We start from the raw sequence: 14,129 nt of genomic DNA, 5'->3' as shown, positions 1-14,129 counted from the left end.
ATCTAGTGCAAAACAGACATTGCTCAGCACAGCATAAGAGTGAATCAGCAAAACCCAAACCAGCTTTATTGTTAACTGTTGCAATTTTAGTGCTAACCATGAGTCCAAAAGAGAAAAGCGCATAGCACTTGGTCAGCAATGTCATAAGTGTAAGAAATGGAACCATTTTCAAAGATTTTGCAAATAGAGTAAGCCTCACACAGTTACAAAGAATGGTCACTACAAAAAAGCAAGTTAATCAAATAGACCTGCAACAGCCTGATTTGTATGTAGATGGTGTATCAGTAAGTGGTGAAAAGACTGATATTGTAGATTTATTGACAAGAAATGAAGAGTTTTGTGCTGTCCAGATCAATGGTAAATACACCAAGCTTAAAGTAGACACTGGTTCAAAGTGTAATGTCATGTCTACAGATACCTTTGCAAGGGTCAGAGCTGGTGAACAACTAAATGTGACTAGTTGTGTGAAACTTGTAGCTTATGGAGGTAAAGAAATTAAAATCAAAGGCTCAGTAGTGCTTTCCTGTTATGTGGCTGAGAGCTGTTATAGCCTATTGTTCTATGTGATTCAAAGACCTGTGCAGTCATTATTGGATCTCAGAGACAGTTTGAAAATCAATCTGCTTTCTTTTATCAAAGAAGTTCATCAGATAAGCACATGTCCTAGTTCCAGCTTCACCAATACTATTTTTTCAGAGTATGCTGATGTTTTTGATGACAGATTGAGCAAACTTCCAGTTGTATATTCCATGAAATTAGACCCAGAAATCAGTCCAGTGGTCAGACCAGCAAGAAGAGTTCTGATAGCTATGCAGCATAAGATCAAAGCTCAGTTGGACAAAATGGTGCAACAAGGCGTAATTTGTCCAGTTACAGAACCTACCGAATGGGTGTTGTCCATGTAACAGCTCATAAAAAAGGCCCAGAAGAAATCAGAATATGTATCGACCCAAGATATTTGAATAAAGCATTGTCCAATGCATACAGTCGAAGAGGATATAGCCCTGATACCAAATGCCACTGTTTTTCTGTCTTAGATGCAAAGAGTTCATTTTGGCAAGTGATGCTTGATCGCATATCTTCATTACTGACTACATTCAGTACCCCATTTGGAAGATACAGATTCCTCAGGATGCCATTTGGAATAAATTCTGCAAGTGAAGTCTTTCAGTGCACAATGGATCCATTTTTTGGGGTTATCCATGTGCCATAATAGTAGGTGATATATTGGTTGGAGGCAATGGTGAGGCAGAGCATGACAGAAATCTTAAGAGAGTTCTAGACAGAGCACGTGAAGTGAACTTGAAGCTCAATCCTCTGAAGTGCAAATTCAGACTACCAGAAGTTGCATATGTAGGTCATTTGTTTAGAAGTACAGGCTTGAGACCAGACCCATCCAAGCAAACCGTCATTCTTGAAATACCAGCACCAGATAATGTGCAAGCTCTACAATGTTTTCTTGGTATGGTCAATTACTTAGGCAAGTTTATACTAGACTTCAAAGAGAGTATTTGAAGTTCTTAAGCAGAAAATTGCTACCACAGCAATATTAAGATCCTATGATGTCAACAAACCAGTAACTCTTTCCTGCAATGCTTCAAAATTTGGTTTAGGTGCAGTTATCCTTCAAGAAGGCAAGCCAGTAGCCTACGCATATAAAACATTTACCCAGACTAAGATGCAATATGCTCAAATTGAGAAAGAACTTTTGGCAATAGTGTTTGCATGTTCCAAGTTTTATGATTAAATCTATGGTCGAGAAATCCAGGTTGAAACTGATCATCAACCTTTAGTCACTATTTTAAAGAAGCCTATGCATTCAGCTCCAGCAAGATTACAAAGACTGATGCTCAAATTGCAAAAGTACAACTTCAAAATGGTCTATTTGGAAGGCAAACACACATACCTTTCAGGTGTAATTCATTGTGAGGAATGTTACTCATTTTGAGCCTTAAAATGTCCATGTTCCTCAGAGTTACTCACTGAAAGGGTCTGTACACATTTAGAGATAAGATATATTTTAAACAGTGCTAATGGTATATAACAAATCATATTAACCCAGTAAAAAAAAACTTTTTATAAGCATAAAATAACACATTTAACAATATTGCTAGCTTCCTAGTGAAGGTTGTTAGTAAGCTGTCAGTAAGTGTTCCACAATTTTTCACATTTATTCCACATTAGAAGAAGAAATGTCCCACAATTTGGAAATGGAAAGGTAAAGAGCTATGGCAGGACATGCATCTCCACTTCTCCCAAGGAGAGGTAACCAAGTATTACCTTGTTATTTCTTTCCATTCCTCAGTGTTTGAGCCTCTAATCAGATTCAGCTGAGCTGAGTTGTCATATTCAAGGCTCTAGCCCTCTACTGCACATAGCTGAACTCCCTTCTACCACAATAAATGAGGGTTCACACTCCAAAAACATGGACAGTAAAAAAATTAAAACTGGATTTTTTTCAACCATGTCTAGGCTGGTTTGGAAATGGTACTGGTCCACAAAGTGTACAGAGTTCTGACATTCCTGTACTTGTAATGAATATGTAATGGCAATATCAAAGAGACATACCAACGTGTATGTCTGGAGTAAATCTGACATGTGTAATTCACTGTACCATTTTACAATTTTTTCCAATCCAGTTTGAACGGTTCTATGTGAGCATATTATCTGCAAATGTCACTATAAGTTATTATAATCCAGAAAGGAAATGCATGTAATGCAAAACCGAAATAGTTTGAAATGATATTTTTTAAAGGAACAACATACTTTCTTGAAGTTCTACCATGCTGTTTTTTTATCAGAGGCCCCTGTGGTGCCTTGGTCTACACTATTTCTATCAACCATATTTTCAATATACTACCCCTAAGGTTACAGACATAAAGCAGATTTCAGAATTATGTGTTCTATTTGTGATTATAATGACCAAACAAACGTTGTGTGCTTACCTGTAAAACTGCAGTGATGGTTCAGTATGCAAGAGAACAAAAGGTGCCACAGTGTAACTCATGGCTAATTGAGTAGCAATCCATGTGATTATGTCATACAGCCTTTTGGATGAAGAAGATGCTAGAAAGTGATGTCTGAAGTTGCTTCTTACCTAAATAAAAATGAAAATTTCAGATAATTTATAGGCTTACAAAAAAATGTACTGCAGTTGAGTACATTTTTGCATCAATATACTGAACAGGTTTCTCTAAGATAAGATGAAATGTTTAGAAGTATGAATGAAAAGTTCAGAGATTTTTTTGTAAATATGGCCATGTTACAGTTTCACTGTAGCAGTGCCTACACCATAAAACAATACCTCAAAGTAAATGCGCCCTGTGATTTTCTTTGGTTTAATTATATTTCATAGCATACATGTGTAAGTCACTGTACCATAGCATTGTGCAGCCCTATAGCACAATGTCTGGCTTTGTGTATACTTAGTGGACCACAAAGGTGGCTTGTTCTTAAATTTCTCATTATATTTGTTTCTAGTAAATACAGCCAAAACTAACACTTAGATGGGAATAGAAGTTAAGTCACATAAATAGCTGCTTATGCTGCATCAAGACTTGTGATGCTACAGGTAAATTCCAAGAGTTCATTATGGTTTATTGAAGGATCGTAGTCATATATGCATCAGCTTGTGTGTCTCACTGTGTGGTTCTACAATGACACACAGAGAGCAGGAAATGTTAGAGCTGCATAGCAGTAAAATGTTAGCAGTGGCAGCACTCTGGCATGGTAGTACTTGTTTGTTTTTGCTGTGGCTGCCCCTGGCCCAGTTGTGCATTGTGACATTTTGACTCAACTATGAAGGCTTAAACAGAGGACAGTGCAGCATACCATAAGTTACAAAAAGATAACTGACCCTTCCATGCAGATGGTAACATAACAGAGAGTCTGGTAGTCAGATACCTTCTGCATGCTGAATCCAGCAGAACACATAATGTTACTATCCCTGTGAAGACAAAGGTATACGTAATACATATTACTTTTGTCACTGGGGCCTTTCATCAGCTGAGGATGTGTTAGCCATACTGTAGACTTCCACCTCATGAATGCTTAAGTTTCTCATCTTTATGGTGCTACATGTGGAAAAACATATTAGGAACCCCAGGACAGCAGGGGGGATAGACATAGACACACATACATGCACACCAGTGTGCACATTTTTTATAAATATTGCATACCTTCTTAAGGCACTCAGTACTATAAACTGCCAACATGTAGAAATAAAAACTCTATTTGGCTCCATCTCATAGAAATATGTAAACAGGAACAGTGAGGGTCTGTAGCACCCTGGCTGCTACCATGATTTGCATATTTAGTACTTGCCTCAAATGTAGCAAGGTAACTTACTAAAGGGTCATTTGGTTGGTAAGTGTAGAGTTATTGTGCAAAATCAATGTTTACTGCTACATAAGCTGTATATGCAGGCATTAACCCCCCAAATGTGCAGCAGGTACTTGGATTAGTACAAGGCTAACTGCCCTTGTGGGCCATTTTAAGCCTAGTCAATTACCCCATGTGAGAACGGAACCCAACACTTTGTGTCTACAAGGTAACACCTTAACCATTATGCCAACCTCTCACCCATGCTGAGGTGATGTTAAATACTCCTGGAGTCCTGTCCCATGATTCCCGACTGGAGTCCCAAAACTGTAGCTGAAATACAATGCAACATCCCTCATGCTGTGACATTCAATGTCATTAAACAAGCTTTTGATGTGTTGAAGGCATGCTTCCACTGACATGACACATCTGATAGGGTAATGTAATACTCCCTTCACAATCCTAGCATTGTGGGATAGTTCTTGTCTGTGCTATGCTATATAACTTAATTGTGTGGACTGAAGCTGGTCAGTTCCATGACATGTCTGCATGAAGACCTGTTACACACAGCACATCAGCATCAGGACAGGATAGGGGAACACATGCAGGATGCCCCCCCCCCCAAGCAGTGATGGGTGTGGCACACTGTGGTACTGGTGAAATGTCGACATCTGATCAACATCTATGTGCCACAATGATCATAAAGTGACAATATCACACAGACTAAACATGAGGCATGCAGGTTTACTTGCTGGCTATTTTGGTCAGTGCATTATCTGATCACAGTGTGCATCGGACATCACCTCCATGCAACACATGATAGAAGGTGCTGCCAGTTGCTAACAGACAACACAACAAAACAAGACTTCAGCATAGATGGGAAGGGACAAAGAACACACACTGAGAGCAGGAAACATGTCACAGGGAGAGAGAGAAGGCCACAGTGGCCTCACTGTACCTACCACTTCTTGATTTTTGTACTCCACATGGAGGTCATGATGGTGCAGTTTTCATAGGTTAGTACTAGGCTAACTGCCCTTGTGAGACATTTTAAGCCTAGCCAATTATCCATTGTGAGAGTCAGCCCCTGCACCTTGTGTTTGTAAGGCAATCACCTTAACCATTAGGCCACCCTCCTTCCCTTGTGTTGTGTAGCAATGCCACACAACACACTCATCAAATCCAGTGCAGAACGTGACAACACACCATACCTAGTTACATTTCTTCCCATCTTTTAATTTATTCCCAGTGCTGCCTGAAACTTAGGGGCTATGTGTGAGCTGTGACATTATCTCTTCTTGTATCACTTATAGCAGTCATGCTCACATTAGAAGCAGTGTGATCATGTGACCCTGCCTGTTCTAAAACAGAGGAAGCATGTGCAAAGACAAAATCCACAGGATGTCCCACATCCTAGGAATGCTAGCTGCTCACTTTATACATTCATAGTGTCCTCAATACCTCTGACTGTCTCTCCACTATATGTGAAAGATGCACCACCACCCAGAAATGACAGAGATGGTGTCACTGTTTCCTCAGACTATTTGTGACCTTGAATTGTAATATTATTATAACACCAGCATTGACCTCTTGTCCAGACTCTGACATTTCTGTATCATGTCTAGTGATATTTATGAATGCAAAACATAAAGAAAGACATGGTGAACTCAAAGCCATATGCTATTATGGTGTCTCTGTGGCATGCAAAACAAGGACATTCATGCAGCATATGATGATGCACCCAATCTTACCTTCAATAGTAGCAGCAGGATGTTGTTGTATGTCTGAAGTGCCTGTGAGGACAGATATGCATTGTGCAATCTAGTTTAGCTTACCCAGTTCAGGTTTGTAAAAGGCAGACCATGTCTCATAAACCTGATAGACTTCTTTGAAGTGGTCACCAAAGCCGAAAGTGAGGGTAAGGTGGTTCACATAACCTGTCTAGATCTCGCCAAGGCTTTCAACACCATCCCCCCACTCTGGAATTATAGATAAACTCACTAAACTAAGTATAAAACCCTATGTCATAAGATGGGTTGCCAACTGACTCACTGATAGAACCCACACTGTGAAAGGAGCAGACTCCAAATCCGACTTCAGACCAGTGACAAGTGGAGTACTACATGGTTCAGTCCTGGATCCTCTCCTGTTTGGTATCTACTTCTCAGAAGTACAGGCTAACACAGAAGGTCTTTGGCTAATGAAGTTCACAGATGACTGCAAACTAGGAGCCATAATCAAAACTCCTAACGATGTGGACATCCTACAAAAGGGCCTCGCTGAGACAGATGCCTGGTGTCAAAGCCATGGCCTCAAGCTCAATGCCAAAAAGTGCATTGTCATCCCTTTTGGTAAAAACTCTGTACCCATGAACTACCACATAGGTGGTAGTCTACTTAACACTAAAAGTGTGATAAGAGACCTTGGGAAACAGGTGGACAGTAGTCTCTCCTTTGATAATCACATCACCACAGTAGTCAGGAAATCCTTCTGTGGCACACCTCATCACAAAAGGTTTCTCATCCAGGAAAAAAAGAGGTCATTGTTCCCCTCTACTCATCCCTCATTAGACCCATTATAGAGTACAATGCCCCTTTTGATATGTATCTTACAAGACATCTACAACAACTACAAAGGATACAGAAATACCTCAGAAAGAGGATTACCGGCCTCAAACAGATGCCCTACGCAGACCGTCTAAAAATCTCCAGCTTTACTCTGTCGCATATCGCCTACTCAGATGCGATCTCTGCCTAACATACAAAGCTATGTCAAACCCAGAGCTGTTAGACATGCTCCACTTAAAGAAATCCCAATCCCTCTAAGCTACATGCTCTAGGGACCTAAACCTTTTCACCACAATAAACAGAACATGCTGGAGGGATAGATTCCTGTCTCAGAGACTTCCCATACTCTTGAACAAACTACCTATCTATATCAAAAAAGCCACTCATTAGCACTCTTCAAGAAAAATCTTGATGATTGGATGGGAGATAGGAATTTCACCCCGGGGGTCACTTCTGTGGCTCTGCTCGACAAGGCCACAGGAAAATAATTTTCTTGGGTGGTGATAGCCAGGGTACCTTTTTGGCTAGGCTTATATAGGCCCTAGGGCCAATACTCTAGTACCTACCTATGAACCTATGAACTTGGTACATGTAAGAATAGTACAGTGTAACTTTTGTTAGGTAGTTCTGAACTGATCTATTAGTCATGGAGATACTGGGACATTGGGGTAGCCCAGCACCAAAAGAGTAGGTGGGTCAGCTCCACACCAACATGCAGAACATTTCCAAAGATAATGCATGATACATTTCCACCAAGCAGAGACATCAAGAATTATTCTATCTCAATAAGCCATGCATACTGCGATGGCCACCCCTGTGACAGAGTCTGCTGTACTTCAGTCTCGGGCCACCTCCACTTCCATCTGTTGAACCTCACTCTTGGGCCACCTCTACTTCCATCTGCTTTGCTTTGCACCTAGGCTAGCTAATCATATCTTTAAAGTCCTGGTGACACTAGACGATTGTCCTCTTTTGCTGCCCCTGTCAGGGACATCCTGCAGCAAGTTCTGCTACACCCAGTGCCATAACTGATGGTCTGCTCCCCTCTACTCAGTAGACATAGACCATGCTAACTGACTGCTTACAGCAGCATCTCAGTTTCCACAGTAATTAAATTTTCTCTCTCTGCCCATTTGGATGATGTTTGCAGAATATCACAGTAATGCATTTTTATTGTAATTGTGATTGCTGTGGTTCCAGATCGGGTGAACGCACACATTTCACAAAGGTACATATTCACAGTATGCAGACCCCTGCCACCTTGGAATGTTACGACACACTAAATCATGACAGAGACTTGCCTTTAAATGGTCAGGTGAGATATGCAGCATGATGACATCACAATGCCCAACATTTCCATATGACTTACATGTGATTGGTTGCAAATGTTAGAGCTGGGAAGGAGATTTGTAAACCATGCTGCTGGCTGACTGTAGTACTGCCAGCAGTTCTTCTGCTCACATGGTGGCCATTACTGAATATCTGTGTAACATAAACACTGGAGAAACCACACACAAAATATTAGTAGGTCATGCTACATATCTAGAAATCGATGGAACAGCTGTGGTTTCCTTAGGGAAAATGTTTGCTTCCATATACATTAATAAGAGTTACCTATTTTACCCTTTGCCTCTATATTCACTGCTAGTAATGTATAAGATACATTGCTAATCTTGATGTTTTTCTCTCGGACGCAAGTCTTTGCAAGGTAGTCCTAGTTGTAAACAGACGTGTCTCCTGAGCAGAGTCTGTTGGAACAGTTTGAACATACATTCTTGTAATAAAAAGAATAACCTGTAATATTAACCTTCTGTAACACATAACAAAATGTAGCAGCATGGGATATGTACAGAACTTATCCCTGCCAGGCTTAATAGATGATTGTTAGATCATATCACTATATGAGAAATCCTGACTATTGTTTTATCAGCCTTATGATGTGTAAGCACAATTTTTAATATGAAAAATACATTCTTGGTAGTCCAATATGGATATTTAGTAACAAAAAATAGTGTCCAAAAGAAAAAGCACTGGAAATTATGCTGTACGTTGTTTCATTAAAATGCTGATAAAATCGTAATGTATTCCCAAATGATACAAGTTTGCACCCTTTGTCACCTACTTAAATATGTGCTTATAGCATAAATGTCTCTGAACTATCTAATTATGTTTCTGACCTGCCTAATTATGACTTTACATACCACAGCTGTTATTTGCAATTTGTATATCATAAGCTCAGATGGCTTAGTGGTAACTTGCTGTGGCTATGGTGTGTAGGGTCCTGGGTTCACTCCCCTTTGGGAAAAACTCTGTACCCATAAACTACCACAAAGGCAGTAGCTCACTAAACACTGAAAGTGTGATAAGAGACCTCGGGACACAGGTGGACAGCAGTCTCTCCTTTGATAACCACATCACCACAGTTGTCAGGCAACCCTTCTATGTGGCACACCTCATCACAAAAGGGTTCTCCTCTAGAAAAAAGGAGGTCATTGTTCCTCTCTACTCATCCCTCATCAGACCCATTATAGAGTACAATTCCCCGTTTGGCATGTATCTCACAAGATATGTACAATAATTGGAAAGGCCACAGAAATACCTTACTAAGAGGATTACTGGCCACAAACAGATACCATACGGAGATTGTCTCAAAAAATTCCAGCTCTACTCTGTCACATATCGCCTACTTAGAGGCGATCTCTGCCTAACATACAAAGCTATGTCAGACTCAGAGCTGTTCATACGTAGGTACTAGGCTATCAGCCCAAGGGCCGAAGTAAGCCAAGCCAACAAGGTTCTCTGGCTTATGGCACCCAAAAAAGTTAATTTCCTGTGCCCCTGTCAAGCAGAGCCACATAAGTGATCCCCAGGGTGTATTTTCTATTTTCCATCCACTCATCAAGATTTTTCTTGAAGAGTGCTAATGAGGAACTTTGCTTGACATAGATGGGTAGCTTGTTCCAGAGTATAGGAAGTCTCTGGGACAGGACTCTATCCCTCCAGCATGTCCTGTTTATTGTGGTGACAAGGTTTAGGTCCCTAGAGCATGTAGCTCGGAGGGATTGGGATTTCTTTAGGTGTAGCATGTCCAACAGCTCTGGGTTTAACATAGCTTTATATATTAGGCAGAGATCTCCTAGGAGTAGGCGATATGCTACAGAGTAAAACTGGAGTTTTTTGAGATGGTCTGTGTAGGGCATCTGTTTGAGGCTGGTAATCCTCTTTGTGAGGTATTTCTGTGGCCTTTCCAGTTGCTGTATATGTCTTGTGAGGTACCCATAACAAAAGGGGCATTGTACTCTATAATGGGTTTAATGAGTGATGAGTAGAGGGGAACAATGACCTCATTTTTTCTAGATGAGAAACCTTTTGTGATGAGGTGTGCATCATAGAAGGATTTCCTGACTACTGTGACGATGTGGTTATCAAAGGAGAGAATACTGTCCACCTGTGTCCCAAGGTCTCTTATCACACTTTTGGTGTTAAGTATACTACCGCCTATGTTGTAGTTCATGCATGGGTACAGAGTTTTTACCAAAGGGGATGTCTGTGCACTTTTTGGCATCGAGCTTGAGGCCATGGCTCTAACACCAGACATCTGTCTCAGTGAGGCCCTTCTGTAGGATGTCCACATCATTTGGGGACTCGACTATGGCTCGGGGTCATTGTTCCCCTTTACTTGACACTCATTAGACCCATTATAGAGTACAACGCCCCTTTTGGAATGTACCTCACAAGACATTTGCAGCAGCTGGAAAGGCCGCAAAAGTACCTCACAAAGAGGATTACTGGTCTTAAACAGATGCCCTACACTGACAATCTAAAAAAACTCCAGCTTTACTCCGTAGCATATCGCCTACTCCGAGGTGATTTCTGCCTAACATATAAAGCTATGTCAAACCCAGAGCTGTTGGACATGCTACACCAAAAGAAATCCCAATCCCTCTGAGCTACATGCTCTAGGGACCTAAACATTGTCATCACAATAAACAGAACATGCTGGAGAGATAGATTCCTGTCCCAGTGACTTCCCATACTCTGGAACAAGCTACCCATCTATGTCAAGCAAAGTTCCTCATTAGCACTTTTCAAGAAAAATCTTTGAGTGGATGGGAAATAGGAAAATATACCCCGGGAATCACTTCTGTGGCTCTGCTCGACAGTGGCACAGGAAAATAACTTTATTGGGTGGCATAAGCCAGGGAAACTTGTTGGCTAGGCTTACTTAGGCCCTTAGGCCGATAGCCTAGTACCTACCTATGAACCTATTATTAGACTAAATACAATATTTTGTAACATTGAAATGTGCTGACATAAGGGTGACAGTTCATTATTTACCCATAAAGCAAATGTCAGAGTGGAAAAGTTCAAATAGTGGATAAAGAGGAGGAGGGGAAGAGAAGACAGAGTGAGAAAAAGTATTTGTTAGAAGTAATAATTAGGGTAGATATGGGAGGCAGGAGAAAAAAATGAGTAAAAGCAACATTACAAGTAAGAGAAACGTAACCAAGGAAAAGAATAAATAACATGAACAACAAGATTAACTGTGTGCGTGCGTGTGTGTGTGTGTGTGTGTGTGTGTGTGTGTGTGTGTGTGTGTGTGTGTGTGTGGTGTAAAAGAACTATAAAGCAAATCTGCACTGATACCTGCTTGCTGCCCTGCTGAGGGGGACACTTGTGCAAGTGCAGTGGACTGGCTCCAGTAGGAAGGGATGGCAGCATAACTCTTATTATAGATAGTACCCCACCAGCCTAAAACCCACTTCCCCCGGAGTCCTTTGAAAGTCTCTTTATCTACTACTTCTAGTATGTCGAGGGATCAGTTGCTAGTGTCCTCTCCAGCTCAACTGGTGAACCTGGGAATATTGAGGCAATGTTACAATTGCCTCATGTACACAGACAATCCTCTCCTCCTCCCACAAAACACAAATACATGCGAGAGATGCAACTATACGGCCAAACTGGAGGCTGAGCTCTCTCAACATAGGACTGGCAAGACCAGACAGGAGGAGAAGGTAACCACACACAATACATACCCAGTCACACATGGTACCATCACAACTTCAAATCATACACATACTCACACAAAGACATACTCGAGGCTCTGATCAAAAATTTACCAAAACAGCAGAGGCCACCAAAGCAGACACCCAAACAACTACCACCTCACGACCCAACACATGCAACACATAGACCACACAGTCAGAGTGTCAAACAGTCACAGCCCTTAAGGCCAAACAAAATGCCAGACACACTTGTCATTGGTGATTCCATAGTCAGACACACTGACGTCCCGTTCACCAGACTGAGTAAGGAGAAGGTCACAGTAAGCTGCCTGTCGGGTGCTAGAATCCGCCACATAACGCAAGCACTCAGGTCTCTCAACAGCAGGTACAAGTACGATTCAGTCATTGTCCATGCTGGTGTCAACGACCTGAGACGTACCTCCTTGGACTACATGAAAAGGGACATCGAGGAGCTCTCTGATTATGTAGCCCAGGCAGGTATGACCCTGACCTTGAGCAGTATCCTACCTTCACCTAGAATGATGCCACAATACAGTGATAAGATGATCAGCTTTAATAATTGGCTTAAATTCTGGTGTCATTCAAAGGGGATCCAATGTCTGTCTGCCTGGGATGACATGCTGGACAAGCCACGCTGCTTCACAAGGGACGGCTTGCACCTGTCACCCCTGGGCTTCCGGATATTGGCAAAGGCTCTTGCCACCCCATAGTGCCTTTTTAGGCAAGGCTCAAATTCTAAACCTACCACCCTAGAACACCAAAAGGAAAAAACTAAGGGTAATGCTGCTCAATGCCAGAAGTCTCACTCTCAAGATGCACGCACTCGAGGCCCTTCTCAATATGGAGAACATCGATGTCTGTGCTGTGACAGAAACCTGGTTCAAGGCTCCTGAGAGCACCCCCGCACTAACAGGTTTCACCTCATATCATGCGTTCCGCCCCAAAATCCGGACAACACCAAGAAAGGAGGGGGGTTGTCCATATTCATAAAGGACACCCACACCTCAAGGTTGGTGGCAACGCACGATGCATCGGAGACCATCCAGGTGCAATTAACCATAGGCAAGACTGCTCTGCAATTTGTAGCATGTTACAGGCCACCCTCTCAAACTCAGGAACCTCACATGGCCTTCCTGAAAACATTGGAGGATAAATGTATCTCCAAACACCATCATACTAGGTGACTTCAACTACCCTAATATAGACTGGGAACACTACACAAGCCCGAACACTCTAACCCAAAGATTCCTGGAGTTCATAAACTCAAATGCCATGGAACAACTAGTCACCATCCCACAAGAGGAGAAAACATACTTGATCTCATCATCACGAACATGGGATCAAAATGTTCAACACCGAAGTATACCCTCACTGGTGAGATCAGATCATAAACTAATCTCGCTGGAGGTCCTCATCCCGCCCCACCTGAAACAAAAAGACCACAGTGAAAAACTTCTCAAAAGCCGATTTCACACTTCTAAAACTAGTGTGGTCTCCTTTAAGGCCCCTGAGCCAGTGGTAAACATTACTCAAACCGCTGAATCACTTACAAATGCCTTCTACCAGCACCTACAGGACTGCATGGATCAGGCAATCCCAAACAAAACTAAGACTCTCTGTACCAAAGGCAAGCGTCCAGTCTGGTGGACCCCAGCCATAAGCAAGCTCTACAACAAAAGGAGGAAGCTACTACAAGATAGAGCAAAATCCTTGAAAGGTAAGACACCTTTGATCATTATAAGTAAAAACTAAGAGCTCTCATAAAATCATCCAAGGCAAATTTTGAGAGAAAATCGCCAAGGACTCTAAAGACAATCATAAGGCCTTCTTTAGCTATGTTAGAAACCTAGGAGGAAACTCCCAGATATGCTCAGAATTAGTTCAAAATGATGTGAAAATTACTGAACCTACACACATTGCTAACATACTGGCTGACAGGTTCAGTGCAAACTTCTCTCCCCAAAAGGAGAGATATCTATTCCAGAGGATTGTAGCCCCCAAACATCTCCAACGCCCAGGTGAGAACTGCCCTCACTAAGGCAAAAACACAACATCCATGGGACGGATGATGTCCCCGGCTGTGTGCTTCATGAACTCAACGAGGAATTAAATCCACAGTTAGGACAGCTGTTTAATCTTAGCCTCACCTCAGGATACGTACCCAAGGAGTGGCGACGGCGACTGTGGTCCCACTTCATAAGGGCAGTGCCTCCAC

At 41.8% G+C, this 14,129-nt stretch overlaps 1 protein-coding gene across 1 annotated transcript in view; it reads right to left on the bottom strand.

Annotated features, from left to right (window-relative positions):
• The window catches only part of LOC122792232 (lysophospholipid acyltransferase 2-like), a 751,818-nt gene that overhangs the window by 29,635 nt on the left and 708,054 nt on the right, over positions 1 to 14,129 (bottom strand). Inside the window, exon 12 of the mRNA XM_044059980.1 lies at positions 2,946 to 3,097. Coding sequence (XP_043915915.1) covers positions 2,946 to 3,097 — 152 coding nt within the window. The remainder of the gene's footprint in view (positions 1 to 2,945; positions 3,098 to 14,129) is intronic.

This window comes from Protopterus annectens, chromosome 1.part2 (assembly GCF_019279795.1).
Source record: "Protopterus annectens isolate FY-2018-M chromosome 1.part2, PAN1.0, whole genome shotgun sequence".
Classification (NCBI taxonomy): domain Eukaryota; kingdom Metazoa; phylum Chordata; order Ceratodontiformes; family Protopteridae; genus Protopterus; species Protopterus annectens.
The sequence above is the reverse complement of the archived record's forward strand: the minus strand, read 5'-3'. Positions and strand labels throughout refer to the sequence as shown.